Below are 23,359 nucleotides of genomic sequence, written 5' to 3'. Positions count from 1 at the left end.
CAACATAATGAAATAACACACCTTTCAAGTTATTGGATGCGAATTCTAGACTCTGAGAAAATTAGAGAACACCATGATCCTTCCATCCCAATGCTTTTTAAGTCTATATTCTCACTTGCAAGACCAATTTTTTTTCTACTTTATCAAATTTAATTCTGGAGAAAAAACCATAACCATGAACCTTTACACCTGCCTTTTCCGGATTCCATTAAATCTACAAGAACCCAGAAAAAGACACCCAAACAAAAGGTTCTATAAATTAATAGCTTTAAAGTTTAAAACCCACAAAAGGCCTAAAAAATATAACCGTCCTTGTCCTTTCCTCCACCGACGCAAACAGAGAGAGATCAAACTGAGCTAACATGTCTAGTCCTCCTCCATCGCCACCTCTCTTCATCATTATCTTCTTCATAACTCTTTTCAATTCACTCATCAGCTACAGCTACTCCTCCTCAGCTCAATCCCCAGCCTGCAATCTCGCATGTGGCTCTTTACAGGTCAAGTACCCTTTCGGCACCGGCTACGGCTGCGGTTCTCCTCGCTTCCACCCCTACGTCACCTGCTCGGCCGACCAGCTCCTCCTCCAAACCCACACCGGCTTATACCCCATCACATCCATATCCTACACCACCTCCACCTTAACCATCACACCCCCTTGCATGTCCACATGCACCTCTATGGAGCCGTCTTCCAACTTGGGCCTCGACTGGGCCAGCCCGTTCCAGCTCGGCCCATCAACTTTCCTCCTCCTCTCGTGCACTCCCGCAACCTCCTCCCTCACAATCAACTCCTCACCGGTCTGTGACACGTCGTCGTCTCACCTTTGCGCGTCGATATACACGTGTCCGTCGGTCATTGGCCTTGGTCTCCCCCTCTTTCCTCCTACCAACACGTGTTGCGTTTACTCTCCGGCGAACTTTGATTCCAGAGGTGAACTTGACTTGAGGAAGCTGAAATGTGATGGGTATGTGTCGGTGGTTTCGTTTCGGGATTACCCGACCGACCCGACCCTGTGGGAGTATGGGGTGGTGTTGAAGTATACAAGAGGGGCTTTTGATGATTATTACATGGATACTAAGTGCAACACTTGTGAAGCTAGTGGTGGCGTATGTGGGTATGAGACTACTTCTGGAGGTAATAGTTTTGTTTGTGTGTGTAGTGATGGTGTCAATGCGACGTCGGATTGTAACAGTTTTAGTCAGATTGAAGGAATCGTTTGGAGTAAAGCTTCTTTGCCAAACTGTGAGTTTCTTTTTCCTTTTAATTATAAATGTTTTTTCCTCTATCATGATAAAGTAGTACCATTTCATGTAAAGTAGTTGCTTTAGTTGCTTTTGCAAAAGCTATGCATGGTGTACGTATATATTCATGGTTCATATGTATATGTGCAGGGAATATTTGGATAGGGACTTTGGCTGGGCTCATTTTCTGGATAGCAGCATGAGTTGGTTCATCACTTCGTTGTGTTGGTTTCTTGGTAAACTCTAAAAAGATGTAATAAAATTCTATTGCTCAAGTAAGTCATAATAAGGAATTGAAGTGAAATTAATGTTCAGTTTTGTTAGAAGTCCACCAATTGAAAATATGTGGAACATTTCCTTCTTCATAAAAACAAATTCATTTCCTAACATATCAACTAGGTCTTTTCCCTAATTAAGTGAGTTGGGTCTTGGCCCATTTACTAGTTAGGGAGAAACAAAGTCCTGCGGGCCTGATATATCCACGGGAATCTAATAACCCAAAATGGACTATATAATTGATATGAATGGGGGTGTGAATTTTCAACAAATTTAATAGTTCCGTTTGTGATTTGATAATGCCTTTTTATCTAAAGTTTATGAATGTATAGAATATATTAACAGGCACAAGAATGTATTCTATTCCCCTTTTATGAACTTTAAATCAACACCACCAAGTAAAGTGAAGTTGATGTCCTCAATACCCATTGCTTGTTATGCTATTCCCAGTACTGGGGAATGACCAAATCGCATCAAGTCCTGTGAATTTTTCTATTGATGGTTTTAAGAGTATATGATTCCAGGTCACTTACCTAATAAGATGCGTAGTTTTCCGCTCAAGAAATCAACAACAAAGAAATGTTGATAGAAGTTTCCTTCATGGTTCCAAAACCATCTTCAGATTAGGCATTCTGCAAATAGTTTTTTTTTTTTTAATAATTGAGGACTACATCATATAACTTGGGTGATGAGGTCCGCGCACACAAAAATCTCTTTATAATAATAGCTAGTTATTCAATGATTGATGGGTCTAATTAATGTAATTTTTCAGTAGTTGGGATATTGTGTAAAGATAATTTAAAAAAGGCGGCAAGTTTCACATGGTGAATGAATCTCAAAAGTGATTGACTGATATTATTCAAATGTACGAAAGTAAGTCAGAAACATATGATTTGGAAAACAAGATTACAAATGAATTTTAATTGCTCCCTAAAAGAAAAAACAAATTCAAGAACAATAATTGTTCACAAAAGATTTACAAATCAAGCCATCAAAGTTGGTGTTGCTGGTGCAGAATTGATGACTTTCTTCCTGTTCAAATCCCTCCCTCTACTCCTCCTTGGTATTCCAACATTAATAATAGCTATTGCAGCCATTTCTGTAACAATATTATTGTTCCTTCTAAGAAATAATTGCGGCCTTCTCTCATTCACAAGCTTGCCTCCCCTCGTTAGTCGATGATGATCGCGATTTGTTCTTGAATCTTGTTTCCACGACGAACTACAATGATTGAATATAATGTCTCTTTTCGATTCTTCATAGTCATCTCGTTCTTCTTCTTCTTCTTGTTCATCAGCGAGTAGATGAGCTGGAGTAGTCTCGAATCCTTCCCGTTCCCATTCCCATTCGAGATAATTAGCACCCGACATTGCTAAAGCTTCTATTGAGGCGGACATGGTAGTGATCATTCTTGAAAACTTGTATGTATAGCTTCAAATAATACTAACTACCTGTGATTCATAATATTTATATCCATCGGCCGCCTCCTCATGACAAAATTGAAGCTGACTAATTCTCCTCTCTTCAAATTCACGGGTTGAGCATGCAGTAAATATTGCAAGTAGAATTTTCAACTTTTGAATATTGGAAGAATCGATTGTCGTTAGACAACGAAAGACGAATTTTGATGATAAAAACACAAGTGAAATTAATTTTCCTTCCTTCTTCTTTGGCAAAACAAGTGAAATTCTCGTGATCATGCAACTCATCTCTACTAACTTTATTGAATGTAGAATTATATTATATGTCCGTATGAATCGTACAAAGCCACGGTGTCATCTCAAGTACTACTTGTATACTGCTGACGTAGAATGATTCAAAAAATCAGGAAATTCAATCAACTTCTCCATTTTGTTTTAAATATATTACTTTCGAGTTATATATAAGAGGGAGAAGCTTGAGATTCGTTAATAAATTTTGGGTGTTTGGATTATCTCACTTTTTCAAACATTTTAATAACTCGCAAAAATGTTGATATGGAGACTCGAACTTGTGCCCCTCAATTGGAACCCATTATCATGATTGTTGTTAAGACTAAAAATCTCACATCGGACTGACATAACTCAATCGAGTAGTTTATAAGCAAAAATTCACTCATTCTCACACAACTTAAGTTTTTTTCTTTCCCCGGATCTTAAGTACCATAGGTTATCCCAGAAGAACAAAGTCGTGCGAGCTCAGGTCTAAAGCAGACAATATTGATTTGTACTTTAATTGTAGTGTTTGGGGTGGATTTTCTAACATAGTATCGGATTGAGATTTCGATCAAGTTGGTCATGGTCTCTATGTGTCAACTTGTTGAGTATGACATAACCTAGCCCATAAGTGCAAGGTAGTGTGAAAACTAAAAATCTCACATCAGATTAACATATCTCAATCAAGTAATTTATAAACAAAGATTTACTCCCTCTCGTAAACCAATGTCTTTTCTGAGTTTAAGTATTACAGGTGACGGCCCAAAAGAATAAAGTCGTGCGTGCTCAATATTAGTTTGTAGTGTTTGGGTGGATTTTTTTAATAAGTGTTAGAAATAAATAAGACCTTTAGTAAAAAAACAGTAAATTATTAATTAAGATTTTATCCCACGAAACTTTTTGGTCGAATTCTAACTTTGGATAATAATATATATAAAATAAGTTAGGCAAGTTAAATGCATGCACCTAAATATATAGATATACCGTATACGGATGAGTTTGTAAAGAAATATTACTACAATTATTAATCAATACACATGCAATGTGTTCTTAGTCAACTGCTTTTTGTGCATCAACTTATCTATGCACTGACATCACAATTTCACATGGTATTATTGCAAAGCATAATTGCATATACCTATAAATATACTAATTCTAGAAATGATTTATATAGAAAGAGAAAATGACAAATACACGTGCGGGGCATATATATTAGTTGCTTTTGTTACTTTCATTATACACGTGGACAGAGTTCGGAACAAAAGAATGGGTTAATTACAAAATTTGTCCTCAACTGTGCATCAGCAAAGACGAAAGCGTTCACAAAGGAGGCAAAGGGTGACGAGGGAGTTTCCGTGTGTCCACATGCACATTTGTGAGTCTACGTGACTAAACATACATTGTTGGAACTTATATGAATCCAAAATCCAAAAATTTAAGCTATTAGGTTTCGAGCTCGTCATCACTTAATTTGCCTATATTTATCTGATGTAGGGCTCCAATAACTTGGGAATCTCATACAATCTTCCCTTTCACATCGAGCACACCCCCCCTCGCACTTGAACCACTCACTTTGATATCGACCCCGAGAGCCATATCTTACAGTCTTTTAGTGTCCGTGATACAAGGCCACAAATCTCATGTGCAGGAGTAGTCCTTTGAGCCACACTATCTCCGTGTGTTCTCTCTCAAGCTCATTGATGGCATAATGATTAGAGCCACATTGTCCCCATATATATGTCCTCTCTCATCTCGTCGATGCCCTAACGACCAGAGGCACATTGTCTCCTTGTGTCTGCTCTCCCATCGTTTTCCTAGAGCCATAGGAACCTCATGTATCTACTCACTTGCATGGTATAACACGATCTCAAATCACATGCATATGTTATCGACTTTATCATATTGCATAGCCGCACCATTCACCGAGAGTTGTATATACTTGCTTATTTAAGTCTACCCAAAACGACTGCATAGGCTAAGCTCAAATTCACCATGGACTTTGACACACCTTTGCCCAACCGTTATCATATCTCTAATACCACTTATCGGGGAGATATGGTCGAGGAATGTCCGTGTGCATACACGGACAAGTGAGTGTATGTGCGTGACTAACATACATGTTTGGAATCCATATGAACCCAAAAGATTGAGCTAAAGCATAAGCTATTAGCTTCTTGGCTCATCCAGGTATATAGACCACTTAATTTTCTTATATTCATCCCATGTGGTACTCAAATCACTTGTAAATTGTAATTAAATTCCCAATTAAGGTATTTATTTGGCGTGCTGCCCATGATATTTTACCTAAAAATTTCTTGTTAAATCAGAGACACATATCCAATATTTCCCACTGTCCATTGTGCGGTTATGCATCTGAAACAAGGCTTTATTCTTTGTGGGATGTCCAGCTGTGAAGGACGTGTATTGTGCTAGTATTCAAAAAATCTAGAAGATGAATTCAGTATCCCCGAGCTCATTTGCTAAATTCTGGTTTGATTCTGCGCAGATCCTTGAGCCTAAAGAGTTGGCAGTTACAATGCATATGATTTTGCTACGTAGGAATAAGTATGCTCATGAGGGAATACTTATCCGTCCTACACAGGTAGCCCAGAGTGGTATCCTAACAGCGGAGGAGTTCTATAATGTGCATATGGGAGAGGAGAGATCTACGGTAATGCTTACCTTGAATGTTGATGAAGAGGTTATGCACATATGGAGAGGTAGGGGTGAACATGGGTCGGGTTGGGTCGGGTTTGGGGTGATACCTCACCGACCCACATAGGGTCAGGTGAGACTTTCTTCAACCCTTAACCAACCTCATTTGAGTATGGGTCGGGTCAAACGGGTTGGGTCGGGTTGCCTATCATTAGACACGTATATACACACACGTTTTAATTAGTGACTTATTTAATTAGTGACTTAGTGTATACGTTCTTTTATTTTACTAGGGAGACAATGGTTCAAAAAAATTAAAGGAAAATAAAATAATCCATAAAACATTAAAGGATATACTTACTACACAAGAAACATTGAAGGTCATTCTTACTAAATAAAATTAAACAATGTATTCATATATTGATATATTGGTATATTTATATAAGTATAAATTATGTAATGTAATCCTAAATGGGGTCGGGTCGGGTCAAAGCGGGTTAAAAAAATTCAAAACCTCACCCGACCCACATTAAGTTCTGGTTAGACATTTCTAACCCATATATAACCCACAATCATGGGGGTTGGGGTCGGGTTAGGTCGGGTTCACGGGTTGGGTCGGGTTATAAACGGGTTTTGTGCAGCCCTATAAGGAGGCCCTCCTCTTAATATCATAAAAATTAACTGGGATGCAGCTACTCAATCTCAATTTAATAGGACTGGTTTTGGAGCTATTTACATAGATACAGATGGAGATGTTTTGGCTTGTGGTTCAATGGTGAGAAAGTCCTTCTTGGATCTAGCTTTGGCCAAGGCCTTGGCAACATTATTTGCAGTAAATCTGGCTTTGGATTTGGGTCTCACGAATGTAGTTTTTGAAGGAGATTCTGCTTCTATAGTGTCGCCCATTAATGGTGGTGAAATGAATCTAGCTATTTGGAGTGCGGTGTTGATGGAGATTAAGAGATTACTTCAACATGTCCTGTGCTGGAAGGTTATCTTTGTCAGACGATCAGCTAACTTGGCTGCTCATACGCTAGCTAGGAATTCATTCCTTACAAACGGCTTAAAGGTTTGGATCGAAGAAGTACCTCTTTTGGTACAAAAATTTGTTCAGAACGATAAAGCTACTTGCATCCACGTTTCAAGGGATGAGGTTTCATTTATCTCAATTGGTATTCGTTGGTTGTATCCCACTTGTATGTTGGTCCGAAATCACGAGGTTAATGTTATTGAAGCGGGAGATCACCCAGCTGGGAGTTCTCGAAGGTTGAGCTCAGTGAAAATTCGGCCCACGATATGTCAAAATGGGCCGCATTGGTCCAATAGAGAGGAGATAAGGCGGAATTTAGGCTCATTGGGCATCGGCCTCTTTTCATTTTATTTTTTTTTTAATTTTTTGGGCTATTAATTTCCACATCAAATTAAGTTGTTATTCATAATCTATTAATACTTTAATAGTCTTCTTTTTAAATTTAGAAATGGTTTAGGGAGACATTCACTTAATAAATCAGCAGGCTGATATGATGCCCAGTGGCATCTAGCATGCATATGTCATGGCACAGAAAATAAACTGAACCAAAAATGATTGTTTGAAGTATCTAAATCACATAAATAGGAAATCAATGACCCACCAGACAAACTACACCCAAGGCCATTCCAGTCAACGTTAATTAGAAGCTAAAATTCAATATTCAGTAGGCAATGAGAGACTTATATAAAATCATCCACAAGTGATACTTTTTTTAGCCGGATATATTTTGAATATATATATATAAAGAGACATGCATCATTTCCAACAAAAAAAATATTAAGAATGATTTGAAGAAATTAATATTTTAAGTTACAGAAGAACTAATGTAGATTGTTGTTGAATTGCGATCATGTAAAAAAAACTGAAAAATGATTAATTTTTAGTGTATTTTAGAGGTTTTGACAAAAATGGATGCTAAGTTTGATCATGCAATTATTGATCCCAACCTTCTCTGTTGATATATTACCCACATCCCTTTGTTGCACACACCAACTAAATGTAATGATTTTAAAATTATTTTTGTCATGTGATGGATTGTGATTGTGATAGTGCTAATAAATTAATAATAACAATAACATTAATAATAATAAACAATTTATTTGGTCCATATATATAATTGCATAGCCTTATTGAGGCCTAAAAACAACAGGATATATATAATAGACAATAATCTCTCTTTTTTTCATTGACAAGGTAAACAATGTTTGAGCACATAAATATTGTTATGATGTCTTTGTCTAAATCTATACTGCTTTCATCTATAGATATATGTTGTACAAAATTCATGGAAAATTATATATATATATATATATATATATGGATAAGATGAGGAAAATTTCTAAAGGATGATCTCACAAATCATTGAAATTAATGGAGGGTGTTAGGCTAGTTGGCTTCATATATTAAGGATTATACAATTTATATTGACTGATTTCTACTTCTTTTTTTAACCTTTCTAGTTCTCTAATTCGTAATCAAAAGCCTCTATAGTCTTCACTCCTAGACAAACACCACAACTAATTATTTATTTACTGTCTCTTGCCCTTTTATGTGTAGTCATTTCTCTTTACTGTTTTTGATTCTTGAATTCATCCACTTTATGACTATAATTACAATATATATATACGTAGCAACCTCCCGTAGGTTTGATGCTTGCTTCATACCTAGTTCTTAGCTAATTATTGACAAACCTATTTGGATAATAACTGTCTTAGTATACTTTTGTTGTTTGACTATACCGAGATTAAATACTTAAATGTACATTAGTTTAAGATTTTGTTTAATATTCATCCGCCTTGAGTGAAGATCTTAATGAATATTGGCTGCCTGTTTGGCAGGGCGGCGGCCACAGCGGATCCGGCCAAACGGCACATTTTCGCTAGCGGATCCGTTGACACATGCCAGTGGATCCGCTGGCAGCGGATAAAATGCTGCAGCTTTTTGGCGTGGGTCCCACGCCTAAAAGCTGCAGCTGTTATTTTTTAAAATTTTAAATGTGTGGGTCCCACACTTTAATATAAAGTATTACTATTTAATGATTTAAATATTATGAATTAATTATATTTATATTTATGTATTCTAATAAAAATATTTATATTTATGTTTATGTTTATGTATTCTAATAAAAATTATGAATTTATTATATTTATGCAGTTATAATTATTATAACAGTAAATTTAATATTGAAATAAATTAATTAAAATTTAAAAATACAAATAAAATATTTATATTTAAGACTTTTAATTTTATAGGTGTTTAATTTTAATACATAATGATAAATTAAAAAATACAATAAATGTAAGAAAATTAATTTTATTAATTAAATGTAAATTAAAAATACAATAAATATAAGAAAATTAAGTTGATTAATTAAAAAAATACTTCAAATTAATTTTAAATATAAATTATATTTGATTAATTAAATTAATACTTAGAATTAATTTTAATAAGAATTATATTTATTAGATTACTTTTAATATAAATATAAAAAAAAACTAATATTATAATACTTTATTTCAATCATTTTTCCGCTAGCGTCAGTTTTTAGTTCACCAAACACCTCACAGCATATTTCACAGCTTTAAGCTCAGCATATTTTTCACAGCATTTCCGCTAGCATTGAAAATCAATTTTTCCGCTGTGCCAAACGGAGCCTGGGAGACACCGTCCACTTTCATCGAAAAATAAATAAATAAAATTTGTTACACATTGACTTGAGGAAATCGAGGGAAGCTTCCTATAATGAAATTAAGAAGGAAAAAAATATTGAATAATCTTTTTGTTTCAAAAGGAGATTAATTTAAAGTACGTAGTATTAGGTTGTAAATCTTTTTGACTTTTTTGTATTTTTTCTCCTTAATAATTAAATTTGACTTTTCAAGTTTCTTTGACAAGAATCAATGTGTGACCTTGTTGACTTTTGAATAAAGTTCCACAACTCATTTTTTTTCAAAAATGTAGCTTACTCAACTGGACTTATTAAGAACAATGAACCACTCCAAGGCAACTAGATTTTTGATTAATGTAGCACGTAATGAACCTAACTCTAGCTAGGTCCAACTATATGATGTTATTAGAGAGGTTAATTAACTAGCCTGTTAATTCCAAGTGTTAGGGTCAATCCCTTGTAAGAAAAGTATAGCAAACATGTCTACCTGCTCAACTATACGACGAAATAATTTATAATATACAGTCTAGGCCCTTTCTTTCACTAGGGGATTATATATATATTGTATTTCTTAATTCATTTTAATTATATCTCTTGAATATACAAAATAAATAAATATATATTTTTTGTTTGGTAACCGAGAACGACACCACATAAGAACATACGAAATGGGCTTAAACTCAAACCATTACGACATGATAAGTTATGACAAAATTTAGTGCATGGTCACAAAGATATTGGTCCCAGTGGGAATTGATTTGAGTTCCTCACAAATTCATGCGTTTATCAATTAGGCTATCACACAGAGTGATTATAGATAAATACATACGTGTATATATATGTATCATATCATGTATATGTGTATATAGAATATATGGTAATGAAGTCAAAATCTCAATCGGTCACATCCCGAACATGCATGTATCTGGAAACTTGGTCCTCAACTTTATCAGATTCCATTTAATTACTTGCCGTCCCTGGACTCATAACCCAACTGCCTGTTGATTTTCAGTAATTCTTTTCATTTTTTTCTCCATACGTACAACTTCAAGAGGTGCACGCCAAATGCCTAATTTTGGCATTAAAAGGAAGATGGTTCATTAATTAAAAGGAAAATGCCTAATTAACCTTCAAGTGCATAGAACTCAATTGGTCGATCGTGGATACCCTTTGGGCCTATCATGTAGGCTCAAGTAAGTAGTATATATATTTGATCAAACTAGAACTCATCAATTCCACTACAACATAAATAGCCTATACCTATACGTACCAAAACCCGCGGGCGAAGATTATACCCGCGATTGACCTTCAACAACCTAAGCGAGCGTCGCAAGGTATGGACCCGTCGTTTCGACGACTGCGGATAAAAAATATAGTACCGCAGCTATATAGAAAACAATACCGCAAGTAATTATTATCCGCGTTTAAAGTATAACTATACCTGCGGTAAAAAAAAACCGCGATTATAGTTTCGCTGCTATATGCCCATTTTCATTTAGTGTTGGTCGTGGATGTTACCTTTTTTTTTATGCATGAACTGATTATATATTCCGAAGATACTTAATCCAAATACTTTTTTTTTAACCTTTGGTGGATAGTAATTTAATAATATTTACAGAAATATCAAAATTCAAAAGCTCTCGACAATCGTTCATCCTAAGTTGAGTCACGTATCCATCGTATACCTACATTGTCCTTTAAGAAACTTCAATCTCTTACAAAAAGTTACAACTACTCAACCTAATCAACTATCTGGGTTTAAATTTAATAATGACTGTTTGAAAAAGTCTCATGCATTCATGTGTTTTATTAATCGAAAATGTTACGACAAATCTAAAATGTTGAGATTGACGTATATAATTCATGTAAAATCATGAGTTCCACGTGATCCATATGAAATCATATGAGTTCATATTAACATTTGGGATAGTCGGGAGAAATAACACTAGATACTGATGTTTATTAGGTATTATGGTGAGTGACTGAAAATTCTTTGAAACTGTTTTTTGTGTTTCCTAACGACTCCCCCTCTTATGATTGAGTACCCTTTTTAACATCACTTTTTATGACATTAAAACCAAGGTCAACTCTCTCTTTCTCTCTCACATAAAAAGCTATGAAGGCATTTTTTTTGAGGAAGAAGATAGTGATCGACGTAAAAGTCTGGATCCACTTCTTGCAGAGTGGTTGGCACAAATACAGATTGACCTTGATCTTAACTTAATCTACAATATAAACAAATTACAATATCATATGTCGATATAAAGATTACTATATATATATATATTGTAGGGCTGCGAAACAAGAAGAAAATCATGTTTTGATGTGTGAACATTTTGACTTATAAGAGAGTAATTAAGATCTACAGAAATGGCCATACAAAATCATATTATAAAAGAAAATTTTCTCTACAATTTCTATGTCATTTGACTTCGCATTATCGACAAATAGCTTGAAGACCAACATGCTGGGTTTCTTGCTTAATTGATGGCCTTATGGAGTTCATTCAGTTAGAGAAAATATAAGAAAATGAATAAAGAAGTCGAAGAGAGCGAGCTTGATGTTTCGAGTTTAAATCTTTATCGGATACTTAAGATAAATTTGTATGACGTTGTTATAGGTTACCAAAAAAAAAAAGTTCAAAGAGAAATTCAATTTCTTTTGTGCAATATCGAGTGAGACAGTGAGTCATGGGCCGATCATTGGTGACGTCATCAAGAATCAAAGAAGATCACGTAAGTACATATGTAAATCATCATTTTGGGTAAATCATCAAGAAAAAGTTTTCAAAATCATTGTAATTCTTTCCATAACAAAAGAGAATATAAATATATATATACATACATACATACATACATATATGTATGTATATATAAGTGCAATAGAACTGTGGTTAATACTTAAATATTGTAGTAAACAATAGATAAAAAAGCTCATAAGTAGGAGTAATAATACACAGTAAATCATACAAGTATGTATAGAGAGAATTCCAAACCTATTCACACACACAGCTCTCAAAATTAAGGCTAAGAAATCTCACGAAACAAAGGATCTTCAAGGAGGAACTCAGGCCAGATTGAGCTTGAATTAGTATTGAAAACATCCCCCAATAAGTTACCGTCGTTCGAACAATTATCGTCGGTTAAAGGAAGAGCGACCATAGACGGTGGAGAAGGAGTAGCCGAAGCCGACGACTGACCAAGCCACGGAGAATTACCATTCGGAGAGTTCATATTCTCTCCATGACCAAACACCATAAACTGATCATGAGTACTAGTATTAGAACCTTGAACCAAGTCCTTGGTTTGTGGTTCAGTAGTTTGATACGGGGCCACTTCTAGATCAGGCAAATGAGAGAAAGGGATTGTTGAATCATTAATCACAAGAGATGATGAAGACGATGAAGGTGGCGGAGTAAAATTATTCAGAAGGTTATTGAGGGTTCCCATGTCAAATTCAGAGGTTGAAGGGGTGTTAATGGGGTTTGAAGTTTGAAAGAGGTATTGTAGGTAGTGAAGCTTGGCCATTTGAGCTGCCTCCGCTTGGAGTCTAACAGCATGTTCTTCAAGTGAGTGATGGTCCATGAGCTCTTTCAGATTAGCCAAGGCTATCAAGTGAGGCAGGCTTGAGAAGATGTCTGTCCGCGGCCGGTGAGTCATCGGATCAAAACCCATCTGGATCAGTTTCTTCTTCAGATGTGTGTTCCAGAAATTCTTGATCTCATTGTCCGTCCGACCGGGTAGGTGGCTTGCTATTGCTGACCATCTTGTGACAAAATTAAAAAAAAAATAAAACAATTAATACAATTAAACATAAACAAATTCACAAAATTGAAATTATATATTCATTGTTGATGAATTACTTGTTGCCTAGGATGGAATGGAGATTGAGAATTGTTTGTTCTTCTTCTTGGGAGAATTTGCCTCTCTTGATATCTGGCCTCAAATAGTTAGTCCATCTAAGCCTGCAACTCTTCCCACATCGATTCAGACCTGTAAAATTAAGAACCACATATTAAAAATGAATTTCTAGCTATAATATGATCATGGAGGATTGTAAATTGAATACTAGCATATATATATATATATATATATATATATATGAATGTACCTGCGGATTTAGGGAGGGCTCTCCAGCTTCCATGGCCATTCTTTTGGATGTAGTTGATGAGCATTTGATCTTCTTCAGGAGTCCAAGGACCCTTCTTGAGGCCACTCTCATCACAGCAAGGAGATCTTCCCATGTTTGTTTGTGTGTTGTTTCTGTATAAGGGGACTTGCTACCCTCACATCCAACCATTAACTGCAGGCTATATATAAGTATATATATAGGCAGCTCCCAACACAAGAGTCAGTGCTGACGTGCTAGCTTCTCATTTGCTAGCAAAATAACTACGTCCTTGTTGAAATGTCAAGAATGTCCTTGTTGATCCTCGTCTTCTAATTAGCCCACGTTTAATTAATTTGGTTTTAATCAATCAAAGTTGTGTGTTTATTTAAAACATTGATCATGAGTGGACCCATGTCTTTCTGTTTATTGATCAATTGGAGAAAATATTCATCTAGTCATTTGCGGATGTAATACGCATAGTCAATAAGATACTGTTAATTCACAAGTAACTTGGTTTTGGCTCAACTTATCCTATCGTAATATGTGAAATTTCTATGCACACGGTTCTAATTATCCAAGTTTAAACGCATATCAAATGTTCAAAAAGTAAATTTGTACAATGTTTTACTCTGTTACTAAAAGAAGAGAATTTAAAATTTAAATTAACTATTTCCATACTCCATGAATTATAAATTTGCGACATCTCGTAGATCAATTCTCGCACACCACATCAGAGTATGACATGACGTACCAAATGCTTTGTAATTTATACGTATAGTGAAAGTCTTTCTTTTGCTTTCTACGTAATAAATTGCATCCATATATAACTGTTTATTGAAGAAATACATATACATATATGTATATATGTATGTATTCAACGTCAAAAGAAATCAACATATTGACTGAGTGGTAGCAGATGTCATGATTAAGGAACAGGTGGCATGTCATCGATGACCAGAGAGGAACCCATTCCATGCCCGCAACCCTTGATGGTCATGGATGCTTTCTCTTATAAAACAACCCTCTCTACGTAAATAAATATTTATTTTTAATGAATATACTTCAAAATTAATTAATTAATTAGATGGGTCCTCGTGACTTCCTGAATTTTATGACCATCTTACGCACTAAGCTTGATTAGCACTCACTGCCGACTGCCCTTTTTTTTTTACCTATAAGATAAAAGTTTGTTATTTGTACATCCGATATGAGTCTAATGTCGAGCTATCAGATGCGCATGCACAAAAATTTCTCTTATGATGACATAATAAGTTGGCCAAAGCCAATAATATTTCTCCTAGTGAGAATCGAACTCATAACCTCTCGAGTTCATAGGGTTTGGCCTCAGAGAGATTCACTAATTAAGCTATCATCCAAGTAGTTACCTATTTACTGGCCCAAGTTGGTTTGTTCTCCTCCAAATCTCCAATGAAAGTGTGCTACACATATGATTAGATCAATCCCAAGATAATTAAGAGAAGGAGAGCAAAATCATTATTATGAGCATAAATTTATTTTTCTCAAGCTGTATATATTATATATAGTTAAATTCTACTAGAGGATACATAGGATATGCTCTTCGATAGTTCATAGAAATGATTAATATACGTCTATAGAATTTTCTATTGGAAGTTATGTTAAACTTGAAACAAAGGCAAAGGAAAAATGAATTGACCCTTCCTATATATAATCTTAATATCTTATCCAAAACATATTTTGGTTGATATCATGAGATTGTCTAGAATAAAAAAATAATGAGAATTCAAGACTTTCAAGTGAAAATGGCCAATCAGTCGACATAGATAAGCTAGTTTTCTTCTTAAATTATCTTTAATCATGCATGAAAACTTTCCAGAATTCAATGAATAAGCTCTTTGTATTTGTACGTACGTAGTAATTGTTAAATTGTACAGTTCGAGCCAAGACCCGAATCAAGAATATGAACAACTTTGGCAGGATATTCAAAAACAAAAAAAAAACCATGAAAAATATTTTCATGAAATAAAACTTAAAACTTATTAAAGTATATTTCCGTAAGCACACCTCATATAGGAAGGCGGCTCGCGAACTGTTGGTTGATCTTTGAATATAATATGTGTGTGTGTGTGTATATATACATACATACATAAATACTAGTCCTCTATATTCCATTATGAGATTATAAAGGGCAACAATAATTGCATGAGTAGTTTTTCATATGCACGAACTGATGTAATGTAGGCCCTATGATCAATATTTTTCTGTCCTTCTGCATTGCCTCATATGTATATATGTGTGTATGTGTATATATATATGAATTAATGCATCCCATGCAAAAATTTTAAAAGGGAGTATCTTTCCACGTGTGCATGATGATTTATCATTCTAAACCAACCACATCCCTAATAGGCCACCTCTCCCACTCTTCCTCACTTAACCTCTCTCTATTTATTTGTACGTCCGTGTGAGAAGGATGCACGTGTGTATCTTATATATGTAGTAAGCTAGAGTTTCAATTAATATATATAATTAAGTGACCTACTTCGTAAAATCACCCGATTGGCCAAATTAACTGAGGATGAATCTTTACAGGTATAGAGAACTCAAGTTTAACTCTCCACATCGACACCCTAAGATAGTGCAACTTATCATATACTTGGGGAGGATGAAGCGATCCAAGTATACGGAATTTACGGGCTGCTGTCCTCTAATAAGGTGCTATATGTTTATATATGAAACCGGAGGATAGAATAATAGGCCAGGTAATTACCTACATGAGCGAGTACGTGTGCATGTATTTTTGCATGAATGAGTAATTGTACGTGGTATTAAAGTAAGTAAAGTTGGTAGTCTTAAATGTGTAGGTGTTTTTTCTAATGGTATAGGGGTCGCATATATTCCTTTGCAAGAAAAAGCAGATACAATCCGACAAGACAAAGCTCTAAATGCTAATAACCTTAAGAAAAAAAAAAAAAAAAGCCAAATTGCATAGATTTAGGGTTTAATCGAAAAAAAAAATAAAAACTTACTCAGAGACAAGGACAAGAATGGATGTGACGCATATTTGATCATTGAGAAAGGAAGCTGTTAGAGGAGAAGTTGGTGCAGCAAACGCTATGAAGTTCCACCACCATCTTTGAAACACAATTAAGATAACAAGTTCTTCAATACCATTCGTTGGAGTCTTCGTCCTTTTCCTCTTTGTCCTCTACAGAAAAATAAACACACTTCATTAGATTTCTTACAATTAAGAACCAAATATTTTTATCACTCTTGTTTATACATATGTATATCTACATACATATAAAAAGATTCTCAAATACGGACGTCGATTGGTTGTATTCATCATGTTGATATAGTACTATTGCGTAGATTCATTGCTCTTGTTATGCTTCACCACCTTGAATAATATATATAAGATAAAGTTCCAATTAATTCATAAGGTGCGTTCATGGGGTATTGATTCATTATATATCTCTTACGCAGTCCGATACTTTTTCAATTAGATAACTATATATATATATATAGATGTAGCTAAATTGGTCATCAGTTTTGCAATCTAATTGAACCAACAAGAAGTAGAAAATATAGAATAATAGGTATAAAATGAGCAACAGAAAATATAGAATAATGCGCCAAGTTAAGCAACCAGTGTGTGTGTGTGTGTGTATATATATATATATTATTCCTGTAAATGCCAAGTTCATATAATAAATATATAGATGACCATATACTTGATCTTACATACATATATAATAACAAAAAAAAATAATTAAAATGAACTAGGAAAAAATCAAGGCATTTTGTCCAGCAAATGATCTTACTTACTTGATAATCAAGCGAGCTAGAGCTTTTTCAAACCTAAAAGCCTCATGGTATACATCACATCATTGGCCACATAAATACAAGGTCAAAGACAATAAAAGGACTAGAAGTTCATACAAAATTACAAATGGTAAAAATCCCATTTTCTTTCACTTACCTCATTGCTGTCGGCACAAGTTTCACTCTTAAAACAAAATCAAACAAATTAATATCGTATCTAATTAATTAATTAATTAGGTCTAAAGAGAAAAACTTCTGCGTCATTTCTTCATGAAACCTAGCTATTAAGAGTTTTCAAACATGTAGAGTGAGAGGGTGGAAGAGAGAAAGAGAGATTGCTTCTTCAACTAGGATTCCTTGTCGGGTGGACCAATGCCTCAACATCAAAGGGGGCAGGTTTAATGAAGAATATAAGGGGTTAGTGATGTCATTGTAAATAAATTTTATGGTTAGAAAACAAATATTAATGATAATAGTGTGTAGTGTCAGCTAAACAACTGATTTGCTTCCTCTCTTAAGTTTCTACCCAATACATCTAAACTCGGACTTTTTATGTTTGCCCCTGCCACGTATGTACCATAATTTCCATGCAAAATGAAAACTACCCTTTCAAATATATATACGTCCTATCATGTCAAAACCTTAATAATTTGTTTTGAAATTTTTTTTAGAGTGTGTTTGGCGTGAGAGATTTGGGAGGAACGGAGGAGGAAAAAAAAAAGGGAGTACGTTTCTTTTCAGTTATCTTGTTTGGATAGTTTAGACAAAAAGTAAGAGAAGAAATTTGAAAAGAATTGAGGGGAAGATTTCATTAAATTTTTGTCAAAATACTTCCTTCCCAAAATGGGATCATTTGGAGGGAAGTGATGACTGATTAAGTTATTTATAAATTAAAAGCTTATTTTACCTTTATAGGGAAAAAATGATAAAATAATAAATTGAACCAATTTTTTTTTTTTATCTACCTAAACATGATAGAGGAAAAAATATTCTTCCTTCTTTTCTCTCCCCTCCCTTTCTCTTCTCTTCCATTCCCTCCAAATCCCTCAATCCAAACACACTCTTAATTTTCACGAATCACGACATAAAGATATATACTCTCGACTAATTCATCCAATATTACCCCATCCTATAAATGATTGTAGAAACCTGAAAATTATTTTTGGTATATTTATTTTCCATCATTTTGTGCAAAAACAGGAAACAATCTGGAAAACACGTTTGGTTGCCATTTTAAAAACCACAGAAAACAGAAAATCACTTACAAACAGAAAGCAAACAAAAAGGGGCGGATTTCTGTAAATAGAAAAAAAAAAACAGAAAACTAACCAAACATACCCGTTAAAAACTTATTTTAGCAATGGTGAAATGTGAAATAGCTAGATTCTCTCCACCAACCTGACCTACAAACAAAAGAAAAAAAAAACACTAGCTAGACTAATTCCAGAAACAACTAGCAATTGAAGAAAAATTATTTACTTATTTATTTAATTATTTCAATTAATTTATTCCACCATCGTCTTCAATGAAATATATATTGTAGCTTCTTCAAAAATACTACTGTATAGAATATAGTGATGATCACCTTGTGTTAGTTAAGAAAAAAATTTAAAAAATGTTTCAAATGAAATATTAATTTCCCAGTCAATACTATATTTAATAATTAATAAAGCCAAAAATCAATGAGTGTTTCCACTCTAATTAGGGAGACAATGACAGTTACTTCAAGGATTGTTAAAACAGTTAATAATAAGAAATAACTTAATTGTGTTACGTCTATTACACGTGAATCGCATCTGCAAGCAAACATCAAACAACCAACCTCAACTTTTTCAACTATTCATGGCCTAACAACCCTAATATTCAATTAAATCATATATATATATATGTGTGTGTGTGTGTGTGTGTGTGTGTATGTATGTATGTATATGTATATCTGCTGTGTGTCTGATATAAGCTGGGTCCAGAAAATATTTGCTAATTTCATCGTATCTTTTGATAATAATAATTGTGATTTAGTTGGTTTCAATGATGATTACGTATCCAAATGTTTTACTTCCTTAAGCATTGAACCCTTATTGGTACCCACACATACTTAGCAATTGATAAATAAGCTATATATACCACCACCACATAAAAAATACAATAATTAAAGTCCAACTTAATTAATTATAATGACGTTCAAAATTGTCTTCCATTTTGATGAGGTATCAAGCGGTAGGACTGACATTGGATGTTGTACTCGGTATTGATGAGGATGGCATGCACATGAGAACATGTAACCTAGGGAGACCTAAGGATGTGTTTGGGGGACCTCTTCAATGCTCAAGTCAGTAAGTTATCAACTACGAATGCTCGAAGCATTCTCTTTGATAGCAAGTTATAAAGTGCAAGAGTTTAGAATCTGGGTCGTTTATATGTAGCGGAAGGTCCCCCTTTATATGAGTTGGATAAGTTTCAATTTTGGTAGGAGTAGATTTTCTATCCCTATCTTAGACGGATTTATAGGAAGGTGAATGCTATCATGCTTTTAAAGTGAAGTTGGTCTCCTTCTGGGACTATGCTTTCCTTAAGGTGTTTGGACACCAAGTGGTTTGCTCTATATTACACCGAATAAGCTTCTTAGTCGTGTCGAGATACTCTATCTACTCGGTTACCATGTCCTATGCAGACTCCTTGGACGCCTCTTCCCCGGTTCTACCTTGGTCGCTGAGCAAGCATACTTATTGGCTGATGGGAGCCCGACTTTGCATGTCACGTGTCAATATCTCAGTGGAGAGACTATTTTACTACTATCAAATTAGATTATTATATAAAATATGATAATAAAGAAAAGAAATATATAAATTAATCCAAAAAATGGCCACAAGTTAATCTTGTTGGACACTCCTTTGCTTTATTATGAAGATTGGAGGAAAGTTTTCTCAACCGTTATGTCCAAAAATATGGGATTAGGAATATTTTATGAAAGCCTTAAATTATGTTTGAACTTTCTATCTATATCATTAATTGAGTTTAGCATCAACTACTACAACATATTTGTTGGCTCAACGTCCTCCTTCAATGACATCATATTCACAGCTAAGGACAGTGAAAGACAATGACAATGACGGTTGATCATTTTATAAAATTGAAGCCTATGCCCAGCTAAATCAACTTATAATTCAAATTCTATTAATTTCGAAATTTTCTTAATTCTTATATATTTAAATGAACATATATGTTTAAGACTTATTAATTAAGGTGATAAAATAGACACCGAGACCACAAGCTCCACCACAGATTTTAGTAACTCTTGGCAGAAACTTAAATGGTGCCCAAGAGGTATATATCCTTGAAGCACATTCAATTAACGAATCAATAACCCTTGAAGCACAAAACCATCGGAAGCGATAAACCCAACGATTTTGTATATACATAACAATGATTCACATTCAATAACATTGGTGTCCAACATATAACGAGGTTATACAAGTTTGCCCTTTAAACATTCGATACGGTCCTAGACTTGAGCAGTCAGACTACGCACATAGAAGTTTCTTATATGTTTGATAATCGAGAACGACACCATATAACTATACAAGCTTACCCTTTGGACATCCTATATAAGCATAAACTTGGGTCGTCAGATCCGCGCACAAAAGTTTCCTATCTAACGACAGGGTAAGTGTCACGCCCCGTTTTGGGTGAGGTCGTGAGATAGGAAAAACATACATACAAATTAGACAGACATGGTGGAACCTTATAGAACAATGAGCGTCAGCCTACACAACGTGACCACAAAAGTATTGCTCCCAATGGTAATCGAACCCAGGACCTCTCGAGTTCATACAGTTTGACCCCTAAGAGATTCACCAACTAGGCTATCATCCAAGTACTGATTAAAAGTTTCCTACCTGACGATATGTAAATTAGGTCAAAACCCAACATGTGACCATAAAGAGTATTGTTCTTAGTGAAAATCGAACTCAGTACTTTCTGAGTCCATATGAATTGGCCCCGATGTTCACTATGAGGCTATCACTCAGGTGGTTACTAAAATTCAAAAATAAAATTAGTCTAGCATTATTGCCTCTTTTTTTTTTTTTTATAGATGTGCAGACATGTCAACCCTAATTCAAATTATGAAAAGGATGAATTAAATAAATGTCATCACAATATAACAATAATTGCAGTTATATATATGTATGTATGTATGTATCTAAAATCTTCTGTGAATGACATATGTATGCATTCCCTTCGCGTGCAGATGGCCATTATAAATTGTGCAAATATAATTAAATTGCCTTATTATCACTCAAACTGTCATCAAAACTATTTTATGATCTCCATTACCCGTGCACTTGTCTTATTCTTAGTATTTATTAAGCAACTGAACTTTATATATATGCAACTGATTCCTATTCCTATTCCTATTCCTATAGTTTGGGCGTGACATATTCAATTGTTCTATTTGGTTTGTTTTCTTTGTTTTCATTTTCTGGTTATGTTTTCTATTTTTCATTAAATGTTATAATTTAGTTTTTTATTTACAAGTGATTTCCTGTTTTTCGTGTTTTCTAAAATAAACAACCAAAAGTATTTTCGAAAATAGTTTTCCGACAGGAAGTCAACAAGAAACTATGTTGGGTTTCCACTTTCCATACGGCCACTTCATTTGCTAACCCAATTACAACGATCCAATAACAAAAGTCCAACGTAAGCCCAATCCAATAGAACGGAAAGTTCTAAACAAAAGACCATTTATAGGCCTAGTCAGCTCATCTAAATTGGGATTAGTATATGGACAAGAGCCCAATTAGAAAGGACCAAGCCTTAACTAAAATAGCTAATGAAGAAAACAGAATACTCCTGACAATGCCACCCAAAAGTCCAGAGGTATTCATCGGGCTGGGTTCCGATACACAGTTAAGGGGTATTGGATTATTGGGTCTCGATTCGGCTGATTTTCTGTCCGATAACTTGAAAATTACAAAAATATAGATTTGGTACTCGGCCTGTTATGCAATTTTCGGGTCGGTTTTGACCCGGAATGATAAAATTAGTATCGGGCCAGTCCGGGTCACTGGGTTGGGTTTCAAATCCCGGTGGACACCCTGACAGAACCTACTCAAGCATAATTGTGCAGAAAATGAGAAAATATAGACATAATCAAACTTTGTTTAAAACAAGGCACTGTGCATAATTAGTATATACATTAAACTGCAGGTACGGGGGATCTAAACTAGACAGAGATCATACAGAGAGGATCAAACTTCCAACAGATTATTAAAGAAGAACAGCATACCTTGAAAATTTTGCTGAGCTTGCAAGTTAATTAACATCATTCTCCACAACCCAATGTGCTGGAATGGTGGTTTGATGATGAGAGAGTTGATTTTGAAACCAAATTCTATGAAGCGTAACAGAGACAGAGAGATGCATATATGTATATATATATATATGGTGAAGGGAAATCATATAGTCAAAGTTTCAAACGAAAAAAGTTGGTAGGTAAAAGACTAAATAAAGCTCTTGATGATGATCAATATAAAAGCCGACCACAGACAATCTGGTCAAAGCCTGCGAAAATGTTGTCTAAAGATCTTAACATCACATGGTAGTTGGTATGGAGAATCTTAAAAATATAAAACACTTTGAAATTTGACAATAAAACCAAGGTCTACAACTCTACATAGCCAATAAAGAACATGTCAACAGACAAATTTCACCATAATAAAAGGAGAGTTGATGACAGATATGTGGTCTTACCCTTTCTATCATTTTATGATATTTCGCTTCACTTTCTTTCTGCTGAATCAACTAGACTAGCTAAGAGAGAGTCTTCCATCCTTGGAGGTCGTGAATCATGCCCTTACATAGAATTATCATGTGCTTTAAC

At 34.6% G+C, this 23,359-nt stretch overlaps 2 protein-coding genes across 4 annotated transcripts; one reads left to right on the top strand and one right to left on the bottom strand.

The window, feature by feature from the left end:
• The first annotated feature begins 270 nt into the window (after positions 1–270).
• Positions 271–1,791, top strand: LOC120013726. Its single transcript, XM_038865638.1, has 2 exons — positions 271–1,242; positions 1,392–1,791. Exons 1-2 carry the CDS (start codon positions 363–365, stop codon positions 1,442–1,444), a joined length of 933 nt encoding a protein of 310 aa, XP_038721566.1. The 5' UTR covers positions 271–362; the 3' UTR covers positions 1,445–1,791.
• Positions 1,792–12,457: 10,666 nt separating this feature from the next.
• LOC120011695 (transcription factor MYB53-like) lies at positions 12,458–22,957 on the bottom strand. Of its 3 annotated transcripts, none has more exons than XM_038862792.1 (6): positions 22,766–22,957; positions 18,817–18,881; positions 16,683–16,861; positions 13,675–13,873; positions 13,427–13,556; positions 12,458–13,329 (listed from the first exon to the last, which is right to left on the bottom strand). In XM_038862792.1, exons 4-6 carry the CDS (start codon positions 13,805–13,807, stop codon positions 12,591–12,593), a joined length of 1,002 nt encoding a protein of 333 aa, XP_038718720.1. In that variant the 5' UTR covers positions 13,808–13,873; positions 16,683–16,861; positions 18,817–18,881; positions 22,766–22,957; the 3' UTR covers positions 12,458–12,590. The 3 variants fall into 3 exon arrangements, with proteins under 3 accessions (XP_038718720.1, XP_038718722.1, XP_038718721.1); XM_038862794.1 differs by having other exon boundaries at positions 18,817–18,876; XM_038862793.1 differs by lacking the exon at positions 18,817–18,881.
• Positions 22,958–23,359: the final 402 nt, after the last annotated feature.

This window comes from Tripterygium wilfordii, chromosome 13 (assembly GCF_013401445.1).
Source record: "Tripterygium wilfordii isolate XIE 37 chromosome 13, ASM1340144v1, whole genome shotgun sequence".
Classification (NCBI taxonomy): Eukaryota; Viridiplantae; Streptophyta; class Magnoliopsida; order Celastrales; family Celastraceae; genus Tripterygium; species Tripterygium wilfordii.
This window is presented reverse-complemented; position numbering and strand designations above follow the sequence as displayed.

Coding starts and splice junctions, on each gene's coding strand:
- LOC120013726 (XM_038865638.1), top strand. CDS start 363: ATGTCTAGTCCTCCTCCATCGCCACCTCTCTTCATCATTATCTTCTTC. Junction 1,243..1,391: donor TAAAGCTTCTTTGCCAAACT/GTGAGTTTCTTT, acceptor GTATATGTGCAG/GGAATATTTGGATAGGGACT.
- LOC120011695 (XM_038862792.1), bottom strand. CDS start 13,807: ATGGGAAGATCTCCTTGCTGTGATGAGAGTGGCCTCAAGAAGGGTCCT. Junction 13,557..13,674: donor AGCCCTCCCTAAATCCGCAG/GTACATTCATAT, acceptor TTAATTTTACAG/GTCTGAATCGATGTGGGAAG. Junction 13,330..13,426: donor CATTCCATCCTAGGCAACAA/GTAATTCATCAA, acceptor TTTTGTCACAAG/ATGGTCAGCAATAGCAAGCC.